At 53.8% G+C, this 21,658-nt stretch overlaps 2 protein-coding genes across 2 annotated transcripts; both read left to right on the forward strand.

The window, feature by feature from the left end:
• The first annotated feature begins 2,427 nt into the window (after positions 1-2,427).
• On the forward strand, positions 2,428-6,948 carry CCN5 (cellular communication network factor 5). Its single transcript, XM_057432135.1, has 5 exons — positions 2,428-2,588; positions 4,869-5,082; positions 5,647-5,901; positions 6,081-6,274; positions 6,800-6,948. The coding sequence occupies exons 1-5, from the start codon at positions 2,499-2,501 to the stop codon at positions 6,821-6,823; spliced, it is 777 nt and encodes a 258-aa protein (XP_057288118.1). The 5' UTR covers positions 2,428-2,498; the 3' UTR covers positions 6,824-6,948.
• A 4,161-nt stretch (positions 6,949-11,109) lies between these two features.
• Positions 11,110-12,256, forward strand: LOC130611422 (P2Y purinoceptor 1-like). Its single transcript, XM_057432131.1, has one exon. The coding sequence runs from the start codon at positions 11,141-11,143 to the stop codon at positions 12,152-12,154; it is 1,014 nt and encodes a 337-aa protein (XP_057288114.1). The 5' UTR covers positions 11,110-11,140; the 3' UTR covers positions 12,155-12,256.
• The last annotated feature ends 9,402 nt before the right edge of the window (positions 12,257-21,658 follow it).

Below are 21,658 nucleotides of genomic sequence, written 5' to 3' on the forward strand. Positions count from 1 at the left end.
GTTATAACTGACTATCTATAAAATGAACTGCTAACGTGCTGCTCTAATGCAGCTTTGCAAATCAAAACCTGTGCAAGGGCTGTATTGCTCTGCCAGGCCTTGCCTGCAGCCCCAGAACAGCGACTTGGGCATGCATCTGAGACATGGAGAGCCAGGAAAAGGGAATTCAAGCCCATATCACCCACAGAAAAGCCTCCTGGGGAAGGCAGAGTCAGGCAGACTTTGTGGGTATCCCTCCAGCCAGGTCCTATGGGCATCCCCAAAACCCAGCGAGGTACCACTGGGGACTGCCAATGGCAGCTGAAGTATGGGAGGTGGCTAGGTATGGGATGGTGGGTTTGGCCCCTGTCTGGCTGCTTGACTTGGTGCTGCAGCTGACTGCTGGCTTCCTGGTGATGTCATACCATCACAGTGATGTCAACTTACCGCAGCAAGATCTCAGTGACATCAGGTGGTGGTAGTGGTGGTAAATTAATGTCCCCTCTTATCCCAAGCTGAGGGAGGGGATTAATAAGGGGTTCCTCCCCCAAAGAGCCAAACCTGTACCCCAGAGAGGGCAGGCAGGGGGTTAATGGCCAGTGGGCTTCCCTGGGTAGCCCTGAGCCCCAGCCCCCCTGGGGTGTCCCACTGACCCCCAAAGCCTCACACGTGGAGCTGTTGGCTGCTCCCAGAGCTGCTCACTGTGGGCAACAAGAGGGTTTTATTTCCCTTACCAGCACTTGTCACCTGATTTCTAACTGGGGAAGGAAGTCATTCCCGTTCATCAGGAGTCCCTAACAAACACAAGCCTGGTGTAATTAATTGAGCTCCCTGTGCCCCTGTGGCAAGGCTGCATCAGTGCTTGTGCTGATAGAGGCACTGCAGCTGCCTCCAGGGTGTCTGGCTCAGCTGCAGCGTCTGAAACGTGGTAGCCAGAGGGAGGGCACCAGCTCCTGGAGCGCAGGAGAAAGCAACACCACAGGATGTGGCTCCAGCCTTTGGTATGGAACCTTCTGGCTTCTTGTGTGCTCCTCACACCTCCCCTGCAGCACACAGGGATGCCAGGGCAGATCCCTGGACCTCCAGGCATGGCTTGGGTGATGCAGGGAACTGGAGCTCCAACACGAGGAGCCGCGCACGGATAAGTGACAGCCGCCTTTGGAAGGTGGCCTGGTATTTCCACAAGCTGCCATGACCTCCTTAACAGACCAGTGGCAGCTAACGAAGCAAAACCAAAGCAGAGCGTCTGGGTGGTAACAGGAGAGCTCTGGCTGTGCGCTCCTCCGTGCCGGGCTCTGCCCTGCCCTGGCTTCCAGGATATAGCAAGAGTCAGAGCTGAGGACAGGAGAGGAGCCAGGAGAGCTGCAGGGCATCCTGCATCCCTGTGTGAGCTCAGGCCTTTCCTTTGGGCTCTGGACTCACAAATTCCCCTTACACGTTGTGATAAGATCAGAGGGGTGAAAACATGGAGAAGGGCTCAGTTCCCCGAAGGCCTTGGGATGTTTTCCTCTCCTAAGAGCCAGCCTTGCATCCCCCAGACACAGTGGCCAAAGGGAAAGCTCATACAGGGCAGACTGACAAGGGGTAAAGCATTGGGAGGCAACTGCTGAGCACCCACTTCTCTTCCTCAAGCTCGGATTTTAAATTCTCATGTTGCTTAAGACAGACATGATTTTCAGGAGCTGAATTTGGGGTTGCAAGGGTTAAAGTCACCAGGGCCAGACTGCAGCCCCCTGCACCATGTAAACAGGGTACACCGTGAAACCTAACAGCCTTCTGTCCCTGCAGGCTCCCCGGGCAGCCACAGCCCCACACAGGACAGGGATGCTGTGGCAGCAGCACCACCACAGCAAATCCCTGTCCAGCTTTGGCTGTGGCAGAGAAACAGAGAGGGAAGCAAATCTCTACTGCCTGGAGAGCTTGCCTGGAAAACTGCTGCAGCCTGCTCCGGTCATACACTGTCCTCAGTGATGGAGGGACAGGATCCTGCCCTTGACTTCAGGGCCAGCTCAGCCCTCTCCCACAGCCTGCCATGCATTAGGCTCAGCACAAAATACAGGGTGGGTGCTCTGTTCCAGCTTGGGAATGATCCATGGGACAGCCCTGCCAAACCCTTCAAGCCCAGAAGGGAGACCCCAGCTCTGCCTGTGCAGACCCTGCTCAGTAGAAGGATGTGTGGAGTTTCCCTCCTGGTTGCAAGGAACAGCAAGGAGCTGGTTCACCCCCCAGCCCTCTCCCGTGTTCCCTGGGGAGAGTATCCCATCCCTTCCCTCCCTGCCTGGGTGGACAGCACGTTCTCACCTTGAGGGGAGTGGAAATGGCAGCTGGAATGTGGGCTGGAAAAAAAAAAAAGAGAGAAAAAAAAAAGAAGAGAATCTTGAGGCTTGTCCAAACCTACTGATGTTTATACTGGAGCCTGTGAGTGACATCAGAGCGGGGAGAGTATAAACACCAGCAGGACCTACTCGGGGCTTTAAAACCTGCGAACACGCCGCTGCCTCCAAACTGCCTGGGGGGTGATGTGCTGCAGTGGCAGAGGGGAGAGCAGCATGAGGCTCCAGCTGGAGAAGCAGCTCCTCTTCCTCTCCCTCCTCTGCATCCTCTCCAAGGTAAGGGAGACGGGGCCCTGGGGCCGCTTTAGCCTTACTCGGGGAGGAGCCGGTTCTTGCGAAGTGAGATGCAGGGAGTACTGGGGCGTTGCAAGGAGCCCGGTGCCTAACGCTGGCTGCAGGCAGGCTGTATTGATGCAGTCCCACTGGGACAGAGCTATGCTTGGGAGAGACATTTGCGATGAAGCAGCAGGGTCTCAACATTCATGGGCCAAAGGCGTCTGTTGGGCAAGGCCAGGGAGCACACAGGAATGACAGCAATGCGCTGTTTGCTCACCTGGCCCCGCAGCTCTGGGGCTGTGGTATGTGTCCCTGCGAGCGAGCCCCAGCTCCGCAGCAGCAGCTCCTGAAGATTCCTTCGTCTCCCAGGGCAGGAGGCCAAGCCCCAGGCACCGGCCTCAGCATTACACATCTCTCCCCCTGCCCGGGATGCTCATGCAAAGCCAATGCCTCTGACAGGATTTGAGTTATTGCAGTGATTCCTTTTTTCCCTTGGATTCTGTGTGAACACAGCTGCCTGTGCAGAGAACAGGAATGTTGAAAAGTGTGGGGTATCTCAGCTCCAAGTTGTAATTGCTGCTTGAATCCCAAAGCAGACCTTCTGCAAGCAGGGACATCGTGGCAGCATCGTGCCTGTTTGATTCCTTTCCCAGGCATTTAAGATCTCTGATAGGAACCACATTGTCATCTAAAGACAAGTTAATTACAAGGAGCAAGGGGAAATGGATTAATGGCTTGGCTAAGCTTTCTAAAACATTGATTTGTAATAGCAGCCTCCTGAAAGATGAAAAATGCCCTTGGCTGCCTGGGTAAACTGTGAGGGAGGAATGAGTCCTGCCCCAGGCACTCCTGAGTGCCTGTAGAATCACCAAAGGCCCTCATTCTCCAGCCCAAACCTGGCCACCGCAGCCAGTGCTTCAAGCCACAAGTCGCTCTCTGGTTTCTGCTACACTAATAATGCTGCTCATTGAGAGAACCAGAACAAGACCCAGATTGCTCAGCCTATTCTATATATATTTAATCTCCAGCTGCTGGCATTGACATTTGTACAGCCCCATACAAAACCATCTGAACTGCTGCAAATGGGGAACAGAGAGCACACCAGTGCCTACCTTCTCTAACTGGTTGTGGCAGACCTGATGCTACTGGGAGAAACTAAAAGAGAAAGAAAAATGGTATCTAAAGCAACATGGTCCAGCGGAACCCATCCATCTCTTGGAGGTCTCAGTGCACACAACAGTACCTGGCCCAGCACAGGGATGAATGCTTTGGTTGCACATTGGCTGAGCATGTGCTGGCCATGCAGTGGAGCAGCAGGGCTGCTGGAGGGTGGATCAGAGCTGCAGCATGCAGCTCACAGCTGGCAAAGAAGCCACATCCAAACTGCAGAGCCAACTCACTTGGCTTCAGGCTCTGTATGCAACAGCTCTGTCAGATGCGACATGACAGGAGCATAAGTGCTGCCTGCAAAAGCTGTTGGCGCCAGGGTAATTGTTCAGGCCATGGATATAAACACCTACCTGCCTGGGGGATCTCCTGCAGGAACATCCCTGGCAAACAGTCACTGAGCAGGCAAACGGCTGCCGTGCACATCCCTGCCAAAGGGATTACTCGGTCTAGCTAGGAGGGGAAATGTAATTCCTTGTGCCTATCGCAGGGCTCGTTTCCCAGCAGGCCAGGCCAGGCAGAGGATGCTGCAGGCAGGGACAGGCAGAGGAGGCAGCTGGAGCAGGAAGGAAAGCAGCGAGGTTCCCCCACTGCCAATGCAATGCCCTGTTCCTTGGCATGCATGAGGGCTGTTAAGACTGTCCAGAGTTAGGTGCCATGCCCTTGCCATGTGCGTTCGGCCCCTGCAAAGCCACATCTCCAGCTGGGTACAACCTGCTGCCTCAGAGCCAGGATGCCTTCCCCACCTTCCTCCCTCAGTCCTGCTGGTCTGCTTGGGGCTGCCAGCCCTGCTAAATATGTTAAATAACCACCACTACCTGTGATGTCGGCTTTGTAACTCCATCTCCTTTTCTGTACTCAGAGCAGCAGTGCGTTTCAGTCCCCATCCTGCAGAGCGCTGAGCATCCCTGATTCTCCCTGGTTTTCCTTAGGGTACATTGTGCCCTAAGGGACCAGCAGCTCTCAAGGCTGCTTTGCTGTATTCCCACAGATGTGCAGATTCTCCCCCCACCAAAAGTCTGCCCCCATGAGTGAGAGGTTGTGTGTCTGTGCCAGTGAAATGGCCAAACCCAGCCTGTACGGAACCAGCGACGGCTTTGCCTCTCTCTGCAGGTGTGTGCCCAGCTGTGCCGGAGACCTTGCTACTGCCCCTGGGTGCCCCCCCGCTGCCCCCGCGGGTCCCCCCTGGTCCTCGATGGCTGCGGCTGCTGCAAGATCTGCGCCCGGCGCCTGGGAGAGCCCTGCGACTTCCTGCACGTCTGCGACCAGAGCCAGGGCCTCGTGTGTGACTACAGCGCAGCACCCATGGGGAGAGCCACCTGCAACTGTGAGCACAGGGGTGGCCGCTGCCCCCCGGGGATCCCTGCACCCCCAGTTCCAGCCATGGCCCCACACATCCCGCAGCTTTCAGGGAAGCAGATCTAGCGAGGATGATTCATGCAGCGCGGCCGCAGGGCTGTGCTGCAGCTCCAGCTCTGGTGCTGTTTGCTGACTGGGGATGCAGGGTGTTTGAGCGGGGATGGGTATGGGGGTCCGGGGTTGCTCCAGTCACTGCTGGGTATGGAGCCTGGGGGTCCTTCAGAGAAGCCAGAGGGAAACGTTTCCGAGCCTGAAAGCCCTGAAAGGCAGGGTCAGAGCCAAAGGGCAGTGGGTTTCTTAACAACTGGTGAGCTTTTTGCTTGAAAAAAGAGAGATGAGGAGAGGAGGTAGGGAAGGGGAGGAGGCTGGGCGATGCAGATGCTCATGCAAACCCATCTCTGCCCCACATAACCCCCTAGTCACTTCTGTGACCCCCCCCACACTTCAATCCCCACAGCTCCCTTCAGCAGTCCCCTCTGCCACCCACATTTCTGCCTTTGTCCCTAACGGGCTCCCTGGGTGTCACTTGCAGTTGAAGACATCGAAGAGGGCTGCGAGGTGAACGGCCGGGTCTATCGGGACGGGGAGGTTTTCCAGCCCAGCTGCAAGCTCCAGTGCCGCTGCCTGGATGGGGGCTTCACCTGCATCCCGCTGTGCCAGGAGGATGTCCGCCTGCCCACCCCGGACTGCCCCTACCCGCGGCGCGTGGAGGTGCCAGGGAAGTGCTGCCCTGAGTGGATCTGTGAAGCCCGGGACCAGCACCATCCCCTCCAGGATGCTGGGGCAGGTAAGATGCAGGATGTGCCAGTGAAGGGATGAACACACAGGTTTCTGGGGTTGGCCCCTTCACCACAGGCTGTGAACATCGACAGGAGACACCTCTCTGCACATTTGCCTGCCATGCAGAGCATGCTGCACAGCGACTGCCCCCAACCACCCTTTTCTCCCTCATCTCTTTCCATGCAGCCCCAAGGGCAGTGTCCCCGCTGCTGCCGTACCCGTGCCAGGAGTGGGGCACGGAGTGGAGCGCCTGCTCAGCCACCTGCGGCATGGGCTTTTCTACCCGCGTCTCCAACCAGAACCGCTACTGCAGGCTGGAGACTCAGAGGCGGCTCTGCATGGCCAGACCCTGCCCGGCTCTGCCGGCAGCATCCCCAGTGGTAAGTGAGGGCCTTGGTGAAGCTGGTGCCCTGAGAAAGGGAAATGCCAGGCAACACGAGGCATCGGACCCCCAGCTACCTGCGGGCACCTCATCACCCCTCCTCAGCCGTGACCCAACCAGACCTCAGGGGCAGATAAACCATCTCCTGAACCTTGGCTTAGAAAACAACAGCTGGCAGGGGCAGACCTGAATTCTGAGGTCTCTGGATGTCTGAATCCAAAAGCACTGTGGATCCCACAGAACCCTGAGCCACACCGGTGAGCTCAACCTCCCCCTATGGCCAGATATGCATTTGTAGCCCCTGCCTGGCTCCCTGGGTACACCTGAGAGGTGGCTCTGCCACCCCTTTAACTAGCCAGGCACAGCCCCAGTGCAGACAAGGCGCAAACCTGCCTTGCTTCCATGCAGCCAGTGCTTTCTGTAGCCAGGCACCTGCACTGCCACATGCCCCTGCTCCCTAGACATGGGGGACACACCACCACGCTGCTCCATCTCCCTATCTCTCTCTGCTCTGCCTTTGCAGCGAGGAAACAGAGGTTATTTGTAGCTGTTCCCACCCTAGTTGCATCCCAGAGCCAACATCTCATCCCGGCAAAGAGTCTGGCACAAGCCCATGGCACTGTGGTTTTGGTGAAGATGGAGAATATGTCCCTTGGGAAACTGGGAATGAACTGATGGCTGCAAAGGAGGGTGGAATAGAGAACAAGATCCCCATGTCACCCAGCACCTACCCCCTCTGCACACCCTGCTGCCCCAGGCAGGGTTATTGGGCAGCATCCACAAGTTTCTTTGGCTGAATGAAATGGAAAATGGAGAAACCCTGCAGTGAGTGTGAACCCACCCGAGGAACCAGGAATTGGTCCGTTCCCACACTGGTGGTGCTTTTGGAGAAGTGATGCTACTGCTCCACCATGTCACACACACACAGCTATGCTCTGCAGGGGATGCAAGAGAGACCATCTCCAATACCTGGAAGCCCAAATCCCCAGGGGAACCCTCATGGGACCAATCCCCAAGGACGGAGCAGGTACATGGAGCCGCACACCACGACTCACCACCATGCGAGGCTGAGCAGCTCAACCATGCATGAACTAAACCATCCCACAACATCCACCCTGCACCCAGCAGCAGCCTTCCCGAGCATGGGCAGAAGCACCCTCCTGCCTGCAGCTCTAATTCACCTCCATTCTAATTCACCACATCTCTCCAGAATCAACATGGACCTTCCTGCTCTGTCCGGCCTCCTCCTCCCCAAAGCACTGTTGGTTTGGCAGGGCTTTGGCGAGTGAGGAGCTCAGACACAGGAGATGCAGCAGCAGAAGTAGCTCCTGCCATCCAAGCACATCCCTGCGAGCCACAGCCAAGGGAAAAGCAGGAAACAGAGAAAGCAACTCATAAAGATGAGTCGGGGCCATCTCCTGAGAGGCTGGAGCTGCTCCAGCTATGGAAGAGTCGGTGCAGGAGCACTGCCTTCACTTTCACAGTGATAATCCCTCTGGGTGACTGAAAAATGAAACCCAAATGCCCTCTAACGGCCTCGCACAAGCACGTGGAGGGAATGTTTGTCCCCCTGGCAGGGCAAGAAGGACAACTGGAAAGGACCCACGGTTTAGGTGATGTGTCCAGGTGAGATACGGACAGTTCATACGTGTGGAACTGAAAATAAAGATGTGCTCATCCAGATGTGGAGCTTGTTTGGGGCTTTCCATGGGGGTGAGACCAGCTCCAGTGAGCCCTCAGGAGCACCACTGCTCATGGCCAGCTCAGCTGCTGCAGGACAGGTCTGAGACAGGATGGGGCACAGCTCAGAGGCACCTCAATTCAGGCTGCTTAAAATAAGAAAACACACACAAAAAAATGTGAATCAAAACACTGAAAACATTATTGTAGGCTATTATAACTTGGAGTAAATTCTGCCCCTTTGCTTTTACCCAGCTCTACCAACAGGACCAACCCATAGCACATCGGTGCTGGGATGCACAGGAGAGCATGGCATGGTGCTGGTTGCATTACACACAGACCAGGCCATGCGTCTTCTCAGCCTCCCTAAACCCAAAGCCCAAATTCCCTATGACTCATCCCTCCTCCCACCAGCCCCACACCTCCTGCACTCACCTTGGACCAGGATTTCCCTGGGATCATGCCGCCACCATCACCATCCCAACCCAAGCCAACACCATTCCAGGGCAGGTTTGGGGGTGCAGGGGCAAAAGGCTGAATGGCAGTGGGAGCTCCCCTCTTCTGCCAGGGGAAAGCTTCCCCATAAGCAGCAGGAAAGGCATCAAGGCCAAGGCAGCCACTCTCGTGCTCCCCCAGCCCCTGCAAGTGCTGAAAATGAAATGAAAGTCAAGGATGCTTTTCAGTCACCTCTTGGGAATGGGGTGGGGGAAGAAAAAATACCCCACTGCTCATGCAGTAAAACACACGAGCTTGCTTACAAAGAGAATTATTTACTGTGATATCTGGTGCTCTGCCCGAACACAGATGATTAACTCAGTTTAATACAGGAGATATGTATTTGGCAGGCAACAAATCACAGGATGAAAGTGGCCTGGTCTGCAGCTTCTGTTAACTTCTCACCTCTGCAATGGCTGTGCCAAAAGAGCAGTGACACAGGGGGCAGGTAGACTTTAACACCACAGTGTTCCTGGGCTGACACGAATAAGATGCATTCTGTGCACTGAAGAACATGGGTTTAAGCCAGCTCCTGTTTAAACATGGGACAGGCTGCTGGCAGGGAATGCTGCCAGGGCTCACACCCCCTCCCAAACCCTGCCCAGCCACCTCTGGGTGATGGTAAAAACCAAAAGGTTGTTTTTGAAGCAGCAACCTGTAATTCTCATCTCAAACTGAAATGACTCAACACACCTCTGCTATAATTTCCTTTTTTCTTTTATCCAAAACGTCATTTCTCCCTGATTCACTAAGCAGAAAACATCTAAATAATGAATTAATGAATCCAAATAAATCAGAGTTCTTTTTTTCCCTAAGAATGCAGGAAAATCAGCTCTTGCAATTTGATTGCCAGTCTCACAATATTTGCTGTTCTCTCTAAAGCTCTGCTACCCTGGAAACATGTAGTTATTGCAGCCTCTGACGCAGCGGAACCTGGGCTTTGCCTGCTCTTGTGGGGCAGCAGATAAATACTCTGCCATCCCCAGGTGATCATGGTCACCTTAAAGAGAAAAAAAAACCCAAACCAGAAGAGAACTCACCCGTGTCCTCGAGGCAAGCTGCCAAATCTGCACACACAAACAGCATGTAATTTGACAACCATATTCCTGAACCACCAGTGAGCAACACATCACAGCTCATTTCAGTGCAAGAAGGCACAGCAGCTGAAGGAGAAACTGTGCAGTGCTGCATGAGTAAACAATGGGCATCAGTATGGGTTTTTCCAAGCCATTCTCCTGACTGATGATTTTTAAATGCCTGGAGTTGGCTGAGAAGGGCTGGATGAGCCCCTGGATAAAGCTAAACATTTGCAGATACCTCCCTGAGCACAGTGCAGTGCTCACAAAAAAAAAGGTAGATTAAGGCCCTTTGTTCTGCTGTTGGTGAAGAGTCCTGAATTGGTTGCCTATTGCTCAGGTTACCTGCAGGAGCCATCCCAGCCCTGTGCTCTCTTTCACACTGCAGCATGCAAGGAGCTGGCACCCGAGAGGAGCATCCTGATACAGATAAGGGTGATAGCACCTCTACTGTGAGTGAAATCATGGGGCAAGCAAACAGCTTAAACGCATAAGGCAGGCAGGAGAGGGGAACCATGCTGTTGCATGCGTGCCTCCAACAGCTCCAGCGAGAAACTGACATGTGGAGAAAGGGCTTTACAACCATCAGCCAATAAAGGCTGTAAAGCAGGTATGTTTAATCAGCGCTGGGCGGCACGGGGGTATCCCACCAAGGTAGTGCGTGCCATAGCCTCCCATCCTCCAAACGTATATAGCATTGTGGTTACATATTCATGAGATCACCTATACATATTAATGACCGGTCCCCACTTCGTATGATAATTAACGTTTCCATAAACTCCTCCCACTGTGCTTGCGCAGTGCTTTTTGGTGGTGGTCGTAGAGGGTCGTCGGGATGAAGGCCAAGGGCTCCTCTTTGTCACCGCAAGTAACCTTCTGGCCTCAGGCAGGCTCAGCTGCTCTTGGATGGTGCCCAGACCACAAAGCTGGTTTCCAGCTGTTCTCTTCCTTTGCTCTGCTCAGTCTCCCCTCGGATTGGCTGATCTTATCTCAAGAGTTACAGATGTACCTAACTCTTCATGAGCATTAGGTCCCGTGCTTTGTTAACCCTTAGGTTGCACTAACAATGCGATTAAGGTATATTATCGCTAATTACATTAACTATGCAAACTAATCGCCCAACCAGCAACAAGGTTTAAATCTTGAGATTCCCCTATCTCAAAATGAGGGGTGGCTCATGGGGTGCAGGCTTCCAGCCCTGGTCTGGCGGAATGGGGGGTGGGTTCTGCTCACGCTGAGCGGGACAGATCAGAAGCAGGCTGAAAGCTCTGCTGCCCGCAGCACACAGCTCCCACCCGCTGCGAGGCAAAGCCGCTCTGCCCCTTCCCTGCTCCCTTCCTCCCGCTGCCTCCGGGCGCTGCAGCCCGAGCAGCCGCAGCCCTGCGGTCCCTGGCTCTCAACACCTCCCGTGGAGCTGCGGCCGGGGCCGAGGGCGCTGCAGGAGCTCTGGGCTGGGGCGGCTCTCACCACATCGGCCCCGTGCGCCACGGAGCGGGGCCGGAAGGAGCGGGGCAGCCCCAGCCCGCACCCGGGCACGCCGGGGCCGCTCCGCTCAGGGCGACGGGCTCCGCTTGGCCCCGGCAGCGGCCACCCCGCCGCAGCGCCCGACGGCCATGGAGGCTCCCCCCCGGTGGCCCGGCAATGGCACCCTGTGCTCCGTGGACACCGGCTTCGCCCAGCGCTTCCTGCCCACCGCCTACCTGGTGGTGATTGCCCTGGGGCTGGTGGGGAACGGGCTGGGGCTGGGGCACCTCTGCACCAGGGCCCGGCGCGGCGCCCGACAGCCCCTCGACTTGTTGGTTGGCAACCTGGGCTTGGCTGACCTGCTGTACGTGAGCACGCTGCCCTTCCTCGTCAGCTACTACCTGCGGGGCAGAGTGTGGCTCTTTGGGCAGGGCTGGTGCCGGATCACCCGCAGCCTTTTCCACCTCAACCTCTACGCCAGCATCGGCTTCCTCACCTGCATCAGCATCCACCGCTACCTGGGCATCGTGCATCCGCTGAAGGCGCGGGGCTGGTGCTATGGGACAACCCTTTCAGCGTGGCTCAGCGCGATGGTCTGGGTGTGGGTCATCGCACAGGTAGCTCCAGATTTTGCCTTCAGCAAGATGGATGACACGGGGACACGGTGCCACGACACAACGGAACACGAGCACCTGGGTGTTTATTTGCCGTACACCGTGACCATCACCGTGACTGGGTTCGTCATGCCGTTCCTTATCATCATCGGATGCTACTGCCACGTGGTGGTGGTGCTCTGCAGGAATGACACTGTGGACCTCAGCCTCAGGAGAAGAAGCATCAGTCTGGCGATTCTTGTGATGATCCTCTTCTCCATCTGCTTCCTCCCCTACCACATCTTCAGAAACCTCAACTTGTTGTCTCGAGGCTGGCAGCTGCAAGGGTCCTGCACACAGGCTGTAAAGAATATCTACCTTTCTTACCAGGTGACACGGGGCCTGGCCAGCTTCAACAGTGCCCTCAACCCCCTGCTCTACGTGATGACCAGTGAAGCCTGCATGTCACGTATGAGGACCCTCTGCCAAACAAGGAAAACCTCTAGCCAGGAAGATGAGAAGAATATGAGCATCATTCTTTGTAAGGAGGAGGCTGCTGCTGAGCTCTGAGGTACCCAACACCCCCTCCATAGGATGCACCACTTCTGTTTGCACTTGGGCCCTTCTTGGGAGTCACCTCCTCACCCTGATCCCTGCTTTGCAGAGAGTTGGTAACTGTGTGTGACTCCAGTTTCACACAAGGGGTAGACAGGGCTGCTGGCATCAGAGAGGAAACTGAGGCCAGGTTTTAGAGCAAAGCTACTCAACCCAACCATTTAGCCTAACAGTGTGCTCAGAGATGGCAAGAAATGAATATTGTGTTTGCTCCAGACTTGAAACATTTCTCAGCGCAGCCTCTAATGCAGCGGTCCGAGCTGGTCAACATCTCCCTGGTTGTGCAGCCACCCGCTGAGCTCTCAGTGAGTGAGATGGGGGTGAATGTGCCTTGTCCCCAAACTGCATCCCCTTTCCCCCACTGGACATGGGTTTGAGACAGGATTCCCTCCTTCACCTAAGGAGAGGGCACCAGTAATTAATAACCTGGGTTGGACAACAGCCGAGAGATGATTGGGGGGGGGGAATATGCTTTGGAGGTGGAAATAGTCATTACAATATCAAGTTTTAAATAGATGACTAAGCTCTGCCAGTTTCTGAGTTAGCTGTTCCTGGGTGACTGAGCTGCTTCTGTATCTGTGTGATCCTCTACTGCCCACCTCCTTTGCAGGAGAAAAAAAAAAAGAGCTTTAGCATTACTCACTCTCTTTTGGAAGAGCACCCAGCAGACAACAGCAAATTGGCATTTTGAAGCTTTTGGAGGCTGTTGGTTGGGTTGGGGTTTATTTTTTGCAAGGCAAATGACTGCAGTAGCCTGAACCGCTGCTTTCAATGGGCAAAATCTCAGGAGAGTTTGGAATCTTCAGGTGGGTGCTTGCATCTGACTCCTGCATCCAGCCTTGCAACGGGGTTAGACATGTCTGTTAAAAGTTAGACATGCAAAGGAAAGAGAAGCAACACGCGTTTGAAGACTTGTGAAGGGAGGATTCAATGGTGAGAGCAATCCATCTATTGCCATGGGATCTCTGCTTCAGGAGGAGCCGAGGCTGCTGAGCAGCAGTTTAATTTTTGCTGTTGATGTTGATGAACACCTTGGATGCTTTGGTCCTTGTGAAGGGAGCAGTGCGATTTGCAGCAGCAGACCTTGCAGCTTGGCTGAAGGAAGTAGATTGAGCGTCTAAATCATCCTCTTCTGGGAAAGGGCCAACCCACAGACACTGTGCTCTTTGAACCAAAACCCGATATTTATCACAGTCAGCTGCTCTTCGCACGCACCCACCCTCGCTGCTGCACAGAGGGAGCCGCAGCTCACTTTCAGATGCAGTTAATATGTCTAAAGTGCAAATAAACACCTAAAGCTTCCGGTCGTGAGTTGTCTGCCTTCTTGCAAAGCTTTACAGGAGCACAGAGAGCAGCCAGCCCACTGCTGGGAGCAGGCAGGGTTCCCAGGGCTCTGCAGATGGGGAGCAATGCTGGGCCAGGCGTGCATGCAGGTAGGTCCTCAGAGTCTGCTCAGGGTCACTGCAAAACCTGGAAAATTTCAGCTCCCATCTCCTCCAGAGGGAACCCAAGGACAAAGCTGCAATTCCCAAATGAGATGTTGTTCTGTCTCTGCAGTAGGGAAGATCTCTGGGACATGAGGTTCAGATCTGCTCCTTGCACACACTCTGCGGATCTGGGCTTCTCCAGAGCTCTGAGCTCTTTTCTTCCTTTCCTGAAGAAATACCCATGTCTCTGAAAGCTGTCCAGCTTTTCCACCTTCACACATGGAGCCCATCCAAGATGGGACAGTTCCCCACGGAGCTGGCTTCGGCTCCCCACATCCCATAGGAGCTGCAGCACCCTGTCACTGCACCCAACCTTGTGCATGATTGATTGAAGTAAAGCATCACTGCACCCCAGGGAGGAAGCACCATGTAGGAAGCACCAGCAGACTTTTGCTCTCACCCCTGCATTGCTGTGCCCAACAGTGTCTTCTCCACTGCCCCCTCCTGTCACTGTTAATGATGATTTAAAGATCCGTATCCTTAAGAAGCATCTCTGAGCCTCAGAGACAGTTGTAGTCATAAATCTGCTCTGTTTTCTGTGTCCTGCATCTGTCAAATCAGCAAAAGCCATTAAGGAGCTGCACGTTCTGCTGATGCCCCTGAGATATTTGAGGGGTTTTGTATATCTTGCTTTGCAGGCCCCTCAATTCTCAAACACTGCTGTTTCTCCCCATGAACTGAAGGGCTGAGCTCTTTCCCTTTATTATCTGTATGTGTAATTAAGGGCCAATCGCTGGCACATGAGCCTGCATGGCCAGCTTTGCAGCAGGTGATGGAGCAGCAAAGCAGCCCTCCTTCCTCCAGCCCTTGTGACAAGGGAGGCTCCTTCCCTTGCAAAGAGCAACCACTGCTCTCTGCGGGACACTGCAGGTGCATGGTCAGCACCGGGGACCTGCCCCAAACATGTGGGCACCTCAAAACCTCCCTGGTGCTCTATATCCCCTGGCACCAGAGGGGAGGGATTGTCCCTGGAGCAACCAGCACGGGCAGCTCTTGCTCTGTGCCGGTCAGAACTTGGGCATCGGGAGGAGAGGACATAACACATGTTTGGGAGGGGTAAGGGGACAAGGAAGGTTCGGAGATGCCATATTTCCCTTCTCCCAGCAGCTCTGCCAGCCGTTGGCAGGGCCATGCACACACACGTGCTGCTGGCAGGAGGGGGTCAGCATCCGGCGCTGCTGTGCCACGGTTGCATCCTGATGCAGGCATTATCCTTGGTTCCTGGGTGGCACAAGCACAGGGAGAAGACCTGAGTGGGCAGCAGCAGCACCTGGGTCAACACTCACTTGCTCACAGGTGACTTTGAACGAGGCCCTTTCCCCTTTGCTGCAGAGACCTTCCAGCGCTGTCACATTCCTTTACATGAGCTGCACATCCTCATGGGGTGAAATGGTTCTGCAGGAAGAAATAAAGGGGGTTTATCTCTTTCAAGCTCCTGGCTTATGATGAGCTGAGTGTTCTGCTTTCCCTCCCTTGTCTCTCTGTTGCTGGACCTGAAGATGCCTAAAATCAAGTGAAAGGAATCCCACCTGTACCATCATCTGCTTTTCCCATAGCCTCTCTGGCACAGAGAAGCAAAGCAATGATCTTATCTGCAAAATCAGCCTGAAAGCAGATTTTTAACTCCTCTACCCAGATTGGACCCAACCAGCAAACCAAACATGATGGGAATTCTGCTGAAATTAATGGGGTTGGGATCAGGCCTGGAAATTTGGCAGCGTTTTTTGCTTCATTAAATCAACCCCTTTTGGTTACGGATTTGTTGCACAGTCAAGATTTGTTATGTTAAAGAGAACTTCAGAGCTGACAGCCCAGGGAAGCCATTCAGGCAGAATTAACAGGCACATGTACAGATGCAGATGTACAAGCACTTTCCTTCTCTAAACCTGTTTTTCTTGGCATGCAAAATGCTTTACAAGAGGAATGTATTGCTATCCACAGCATCTAAATGTGATTGATTCTTTATTTCATTTTGCACACATTTCTAAAAGGAGACTAAACACGTCGTGTTTCCAGGGTCTCTGTTTCCAGAGGCACCCAGCGAAGCGAGGGACCGAAATGCTCCTGTGTGCAAGTGGTGGGGAGCAGGAGTGAGCAGTGAGTGCCGCAGGAAGCATAGGGATGCCATGAGTTCAGCTGCTGGCTGCAGAGGTACGAGTGGAGTGAGAGGACTTGCCTCCGCAGTGAATGCAGAGTGTGACACATGGCCTCTGGCTGAAATCTGGCTCTGGGTGAGCTGCCCACCTCACTTCAGGTGGGGTGGTGTGGCCAGTAAAGCCCTGTTTGCTAAACAAGCCTGGGTGTGCTGAAAACATGGGCTTCTGCATTTGTGTCAGAGATTTCCATGGAAAATGGGACAGAGGTGGTGCACAGGGACCCCATTGTGCGGGCAGGGCATCTCCATAGCGTGAGAGCCCACAGGCCCAGCAGAGGCATGAAGACCACGTGTGAACCCTGAGGAGAAGCAGCCTGAGCAGAGGCTCCTGCAGGTCCCAGCTCCGTGTTGCACCAGGCAGGAGGACTTTGTGGTGCATCTTTTACAATGTGGTGGGAGGCTGCAGTGAGCACACACAAAGGGATGAGTCACTCGGGTCGCTAATGAGAGGTCACAACATCCTCAGATTCAGTGAGAGCCATGTATTTCTTCCGCAAAACAATTTCATTGCTAAAGTACCTTTGGCTAGAGGGACAGCAGACCTGACACGTTATCTTATTGACCGAGGATATCGATCAGACTGGGGCAGGAATCGTAGATGCAATTACTCCAGGTGACCTGGGAAACACTGGTAAATACACTTGGGACTGTGTGAAGTTGGTAAAGGTTTTAATCAAAGAGAAAAATCCGAGTCTTTGTCTATGCTATGCAGTGTGTTTTGGCATCTGGGAGCCCAACAGCTTGTGAAGAAGAGCAGATCACATAAATAGAATAACATTTAGCGTGACTGTGTGAGGCCATCAGTCTAATATTACTCCTGCAGTGCATGCAGTTATAAATAGGTGATGCTGTGTAGCGTGGGACCCGGGGAGGGCAAGAGCTGAGGAATGCACTTGCAGCCCGGCGGCAGCGGCACTGCGCAGCTTGCAGCCGAAACACACATTTGTATGTGTGCTACAGAGCGACTGCGGCTGCACCCTGCAGACAGAGCTGTCCTGAGGGCCTGCTGAGCCCGGGCTTCACGGAGAGGTGCCACTTTTCAGACCATCCCTCTAAATATCCCCCATCAGCAAAGCCCTCCGTGCCCCTTGCTCATTGCTCAAAGGCAGGGGTCAGCAGGGCAGCAAGAAACCCCCAGGAGATGCTCTGTGCACCTCGACCCGCGCTGCCTTCTTAGCACTGGGGAGGAGAGTCCAGTTTGAATTTCACCCAACACCTCTCTCTGCCCCAAGCAGGAGATGCTCAGGTCAGATCTGGCTCCCTGAAGAGCCCTTCGTGCCAGGGCACAGCCCAGCCAGCGTGAAATTCTTCTGCTTGTTTGGGTTCATGGGCAAGAAGTTTACCCTAAGGAGGATCAGAAAGCTCCCAGGCTTCTCAGTGGCAGCACAGCTCCTCCTTGGGGAGGCTGCTTCCATGCAGAGGATATCCAAGGACAGGAGACAGATTAACTCCATCCTGGCTGCCTTTGCTCTGATGTAGAGGTGCTGCTCAGCAGAGATGGGGAGAACTGCACCCCACAGCTCCCAGTCAGCTCTTACCATCCCAGACCAGCCTGCAGCACCTCTGTGCTCTGGTCCAGGCTTTTGAGGGTGAGAAGGTCCCATGGCAATGGGAAACTGCTGGCATGAAGGAGAGCTCAGGGGTAGGTTTGGTGGTGGTGATTATGCAGAGAGCCAAACACTCTCACGGAATGAAGCTTTATGTGGTTGTGGAGGCCTCCTCCATACTCCTGCATAAAGGGGACCACTCACATGCATTTCCCAAGCCAGAAACCCAAAACAGCCTGAGTCTGTCACCTGGCCCTGTGTGGACGTGCCCTGGGGGGATACCCAAATGAGCATCATCTTGTGCCACTGCTCAGTGTGGGGAGTGAAGGTGATAAGATTTGCAAGATAAAGAGTTTGGGAATGAGCTCTGAGGCCTTGGTGGTGGGCCTGAAACAGAATGGTTTACTGGCCTTTCACTTCTGCACTAAGTTTCATTGTCTTTTCAATTATTCTGATATCAGACGGTTTATTCCACTTAGGTACAAATTCCCTTCTTGTATTTGAAGTAGCATTAGAATTCTGATTAGCAGCTGCATTATTATTCTGTCTCGAGTTGTCCTGCTCTGCTGGCTGAGGCTGGACCACCAATTCCCCTTAATGAGGCATGAGTGTCCATTAAAGGCCAATGATCAGGCCATTGTGATGCAGAGATGACTGTAACATCTGCTCCACTCTCAACAATTCCCTGCAAAGCAACGTTTGTCTCCCGTGATTTTAAAGTACAGGACAACTGGGGTCTGTCCAAAGTTAATTGTTGAGTCCAATAAATTTCAGGTATCCCTGTAGAGTTAAAACATTCTGAGCCCTGCACGGTGCGGACAGCATCTGGTAACTGGGGTGAAAAGCATATTAATTGTGTGATTCGGCTTCCTGCTGGTGTAGTACATGGTGGCAATGGAGTCCACGCCATTAGTTTAATTTCTCCTTCAAAGTCAGCATCTATGACCCCTTATCGCTGTAGAGGATCGTCCAATTAACAATGCTGCCTTTCCACGCCCCAGTGGGCCGTACGTGCCTGTTGGAATAAACACAACTGATGTGTCTTGAGTTATTGTCTCTCCCGAGGTGGCCAGCTCCACTCCAGCACCACTGCTTGTGCTGGCATGCAAACTGCGGCAGCTCCCCGAGGGGCCCCTGGGAGGGGTGATTTGTTGGACGTTTCCCGATACAGTTAAAGGCTGGCCGTCCCGGTCACGTTTCGCCCGGCAATGACTTACATAATGATGCCCTTTACGACAGCACGAGCGAATTCCAGGTGCTCCCCTTTTATTATTTGCTTTCGTTTTTGGACAGTCTTTTTTCCAATGGCTGTACTGACCGCACGAAAAGCACTGCTGTGACTTAGCCGACACCGCCGTGAATGCTTCCACAACCAGAGACAGGTCGTGTTGTCTAGACCCGACATTCATACAGGCAGTTAACATATCATCTATGCTGGGATCTCGTAATGGCCGCAATACTTTCTGACCGCCAGGGGTAGCGTTCTCAATAGCAAGTTGTTTGAAAATACATCCACGTGGTTTCTCATTATCGATCTGTTTCTCCAGAGCCTCATCAAGTGGGTCTAAAATCCTCATAAACGGCTCATTTGCCTCTTGTTTGATTCGGACAAAGGCTGTCTCTGTTTACCAGCGTCAGGGGCAGTCTTCAAAGCTCACGGTGCCAGTTGTTTAACTTGCCGCAAGCCCGCCTGACAAATCCCAGCTTGTGCAGCATTGGTGCCAAAATCAGCTTGACCCAGTAATACATCGGCAGTAACTGCTTGCAGTGGTTCATGCACCCTCTATGCTTTCAGCAGCCTGGGTGCCTGCGAGCTGCCTCATTTTTGATTCCCACATAGTGTATTGCATGTCCGTCATCAAATGAAATGTTTTGAAATCATTTGGGATAAATACATGAGTGCCACAGACAGACTGTATCAAATGAATTGTATATGGGGCCCTGAGTCCATGGTCCATCACTGTTTGCCTGATATCTTTGATAAGAGCATATGAGAGACCTTCCCACTGCGGGTCCTGATCCGGTGCATACACCACTGGGAAAGCACTCAATACATCTGCATCCCCCGCTCATCTCGCTTCTCCCTTTCCAGCTGCCCATTTGTCATGAGGATCTGGGGAATATAAATCAGGCTCCTTTTCCTGCTCCATAGGCCCCAGGTCAAAAGGACCATCCAGGCCAGCATCGGAACTATCAGGCGGCAGAGCCACAGGACCAACGACAGCTGACTGATTTTGTGATGCCAGCAGCGAGGGCAGTGGTAAGGGAGCCGAAGGTGCCGCTTCTGCCTCCTGTGCTTATGAGCCGGCAGGAAGTTTCAGAGTTTCAGAAATAACTCGCCATGGGCTCAGTAAATTGGCGTCAACTTCATCATTGTTTGTAGCACAGTCCCGCAAATCAACGCCAAATCTCTGGGGTATGAATATTAGATGGATTCACTTTTGATGCCCAGAGAAGGATGTGCTTCAGCTCTTCCTTGTCAGCTTTATTCCCATCCTGCTTAAGAATCATAGCAAAACCTTCTAGAGCGTTTCCCTGCTCCTTTGTTAAAGCAGACCCCATCACTCTCAGCCGCTTACCCCCCCCGAGGGAGTCAATCCGCGCTGTTTGAATTCGCTTCCTTTCAGAGTACACCTTGGCTTACGTTCATCAAGAAGTTCGGCTGAGCCACGCCACCGGCTCGACAGGTCATCGCTTTTCATGCCCCATGTGGTGGGCCCCATTTGTGGCTTTCACGACACGGACTCGAGTTGATGCAGAGACTCAAATCCTCGTTTATTACCACCAAGCCCTTTCTATCCCCTTGTTCGGCACTTTCCCAACCTGCACATCCATACGACGTTCAATCTCATTGGCCCCTGTAACACTCTCCAGGTAAATAGTCCCATCACAATGCTGCTGGCCTCCGAGGACACAACTCCATCCTGGCCCATCCTCCCAAGGCTTGCTTGTTTACCTTCTCTGTCCTTCAGTGTTCCAACTCATCGCCCCAGGGCTTGTCAAGGCCTCAGAGCTCACTCCCAAACTCTTTTTCCTGCAGACCTTATCACCTTCACTCCCCACAGCTCAGCACCTCGGCTCCCACCCCAAAGACACTCAGGCAAGGAGACCTCAGCCTTAGGTAAATATTCCAGAACCTAGAGGAGCCTCCGGTCCATTTTCCCATTTAGCTCAGGTGCTTCGCCTGCTGCCAGAGCAGCCCCGTGTTAATTCGATTCCCTGTACCCGATTCATGGCGGATCTGGCATCCTGATGCCCGGAACAGCTGTGATTCCTGTGCTGCCGTTTGCTCTGCCCCAGGGACACCGCACAGCCCCTGAGCGTGGCTGGAAAGAAAGGGCCAGGACTGGAATAAAGGACAGCAGCCGGTGCCAGGAACATCTTTGTATTTGCAGTTCAGAGAGGATGCGTCTCATCTCCCCAGTTAATCCTTCCAGAGAAAAGCCTGGAGGGAAGCAGCTGGAAAGTCTCTGCATATAAGACTTAGTAAAATCTGCCAGTTCGAGGTGGAGGAAGAAATACATCCCCAGCACTGCGCTTTCCCTGCAAGAGAAAACAAGTGTTTTCATTTTGCTCTATTCATTGCCCACCCAGAACCTGCTGTGCTCTCAGGCATGATGTGGTTGGGAGCATTTACACAGGGCAATCCACAGCTCCATCAGCTGGGAAATCGCTCATGGCCCCAAAGCCAGAACCACTTCTGGCCAGTGGGATCTGGCGGCCGGGAGCAGCCTGTGGAGCATCAGTAGCAGGGAAAGAAAAATGTGTCTTGGTGGAATCAAACACCGCACTGAAATAAGCTGGTGCCTGGCTGGGAAGCTCAGTCAACAGCTCAGCACCGGTTCCCTGGGCTTCAGAGGCAGAACAGGAAAGGACGTCTTGAGTTTTACCAATAAATGCACTTTTCCCCAGATGAAAGTGCTGGGGCCAGTTTGTTTCCTACCGGGTTATTTTTAGCATTGAAATGGGCCATTTGCTGTAAACTGCCTGGGAAGCAGCAGAGCCCTGGGGTGCAGACAGCACTGCCGCAGCTCCCGCACCACCCGCTCACCGCCCTGGCTGCTGCACAGCCAGGTCTTACCCGGTGGGATGGGAGCCACCCCTGCTCCCGCAGCACATCCAGCAGGCAGCAGCTCCCTCCTGCCCCGGGCAGCCTGTGGTGCCCTGCAGCGGGACCCACTGCCCGATGGGAAGGAGGGTGCCACGGGGACCCGATCATGCAGGCAGACCCTTTGGTTCTGAAGCCACCCGCAGGGTTCCTGGCAGGGGC

The sequence above is a fragment of the Pezoporus wallicus genome, unplaced genomic scaffold (assembly GCF_028554395.1).
Source record: "Pezoporus wallicus isolate ANWC-B61680 ecotype Strahan unplaced genomic scaffold, APGP_CSIRO_Pwel_v1 contig_10810, whole genome shotgun sequence".
NCBI classification, from domain to species: domain Eukaryota; kingdom Metazoa; phylum Chordata; class Aves; order Psittaciformes; family Psittacidae; genus Pezoporus; species Pezoporus wallicus.

Excerpts from the sequence above, each read along its gene's own strand:
- CCN5 (XM_057432135.1), top strand. The coding sequence starts at position 2,499 with ATGTGCTGCAGTGGCAGAGGGGAGAGCAGCATGAGGCTCCAGCTGGAG. Across the intron at positions 5,083-5,646 it reads GGGGAGAGCCACCTGCAACT|TTGAAGACATCGAAGAGGGC; the intron begins GTGAGCACAGGG and ends TGTCACTTGCAG. Across the intron at positions 5,902-6,080 it reads CCTCCAGGATGCTGGGGCAG|CCCCAAGGGCAGTGTCCCCG; the intron begins GTAAGATGCAGG and ends CTTTCCATGCAG.
- LOC130611422 (XM_057432131.1), top strand. The coding sequence starts at position 11,141 with ATGGAGGCTCCCCCCCGGTGGCCCGGCAATGGCACCCTGTGCTCCGTG.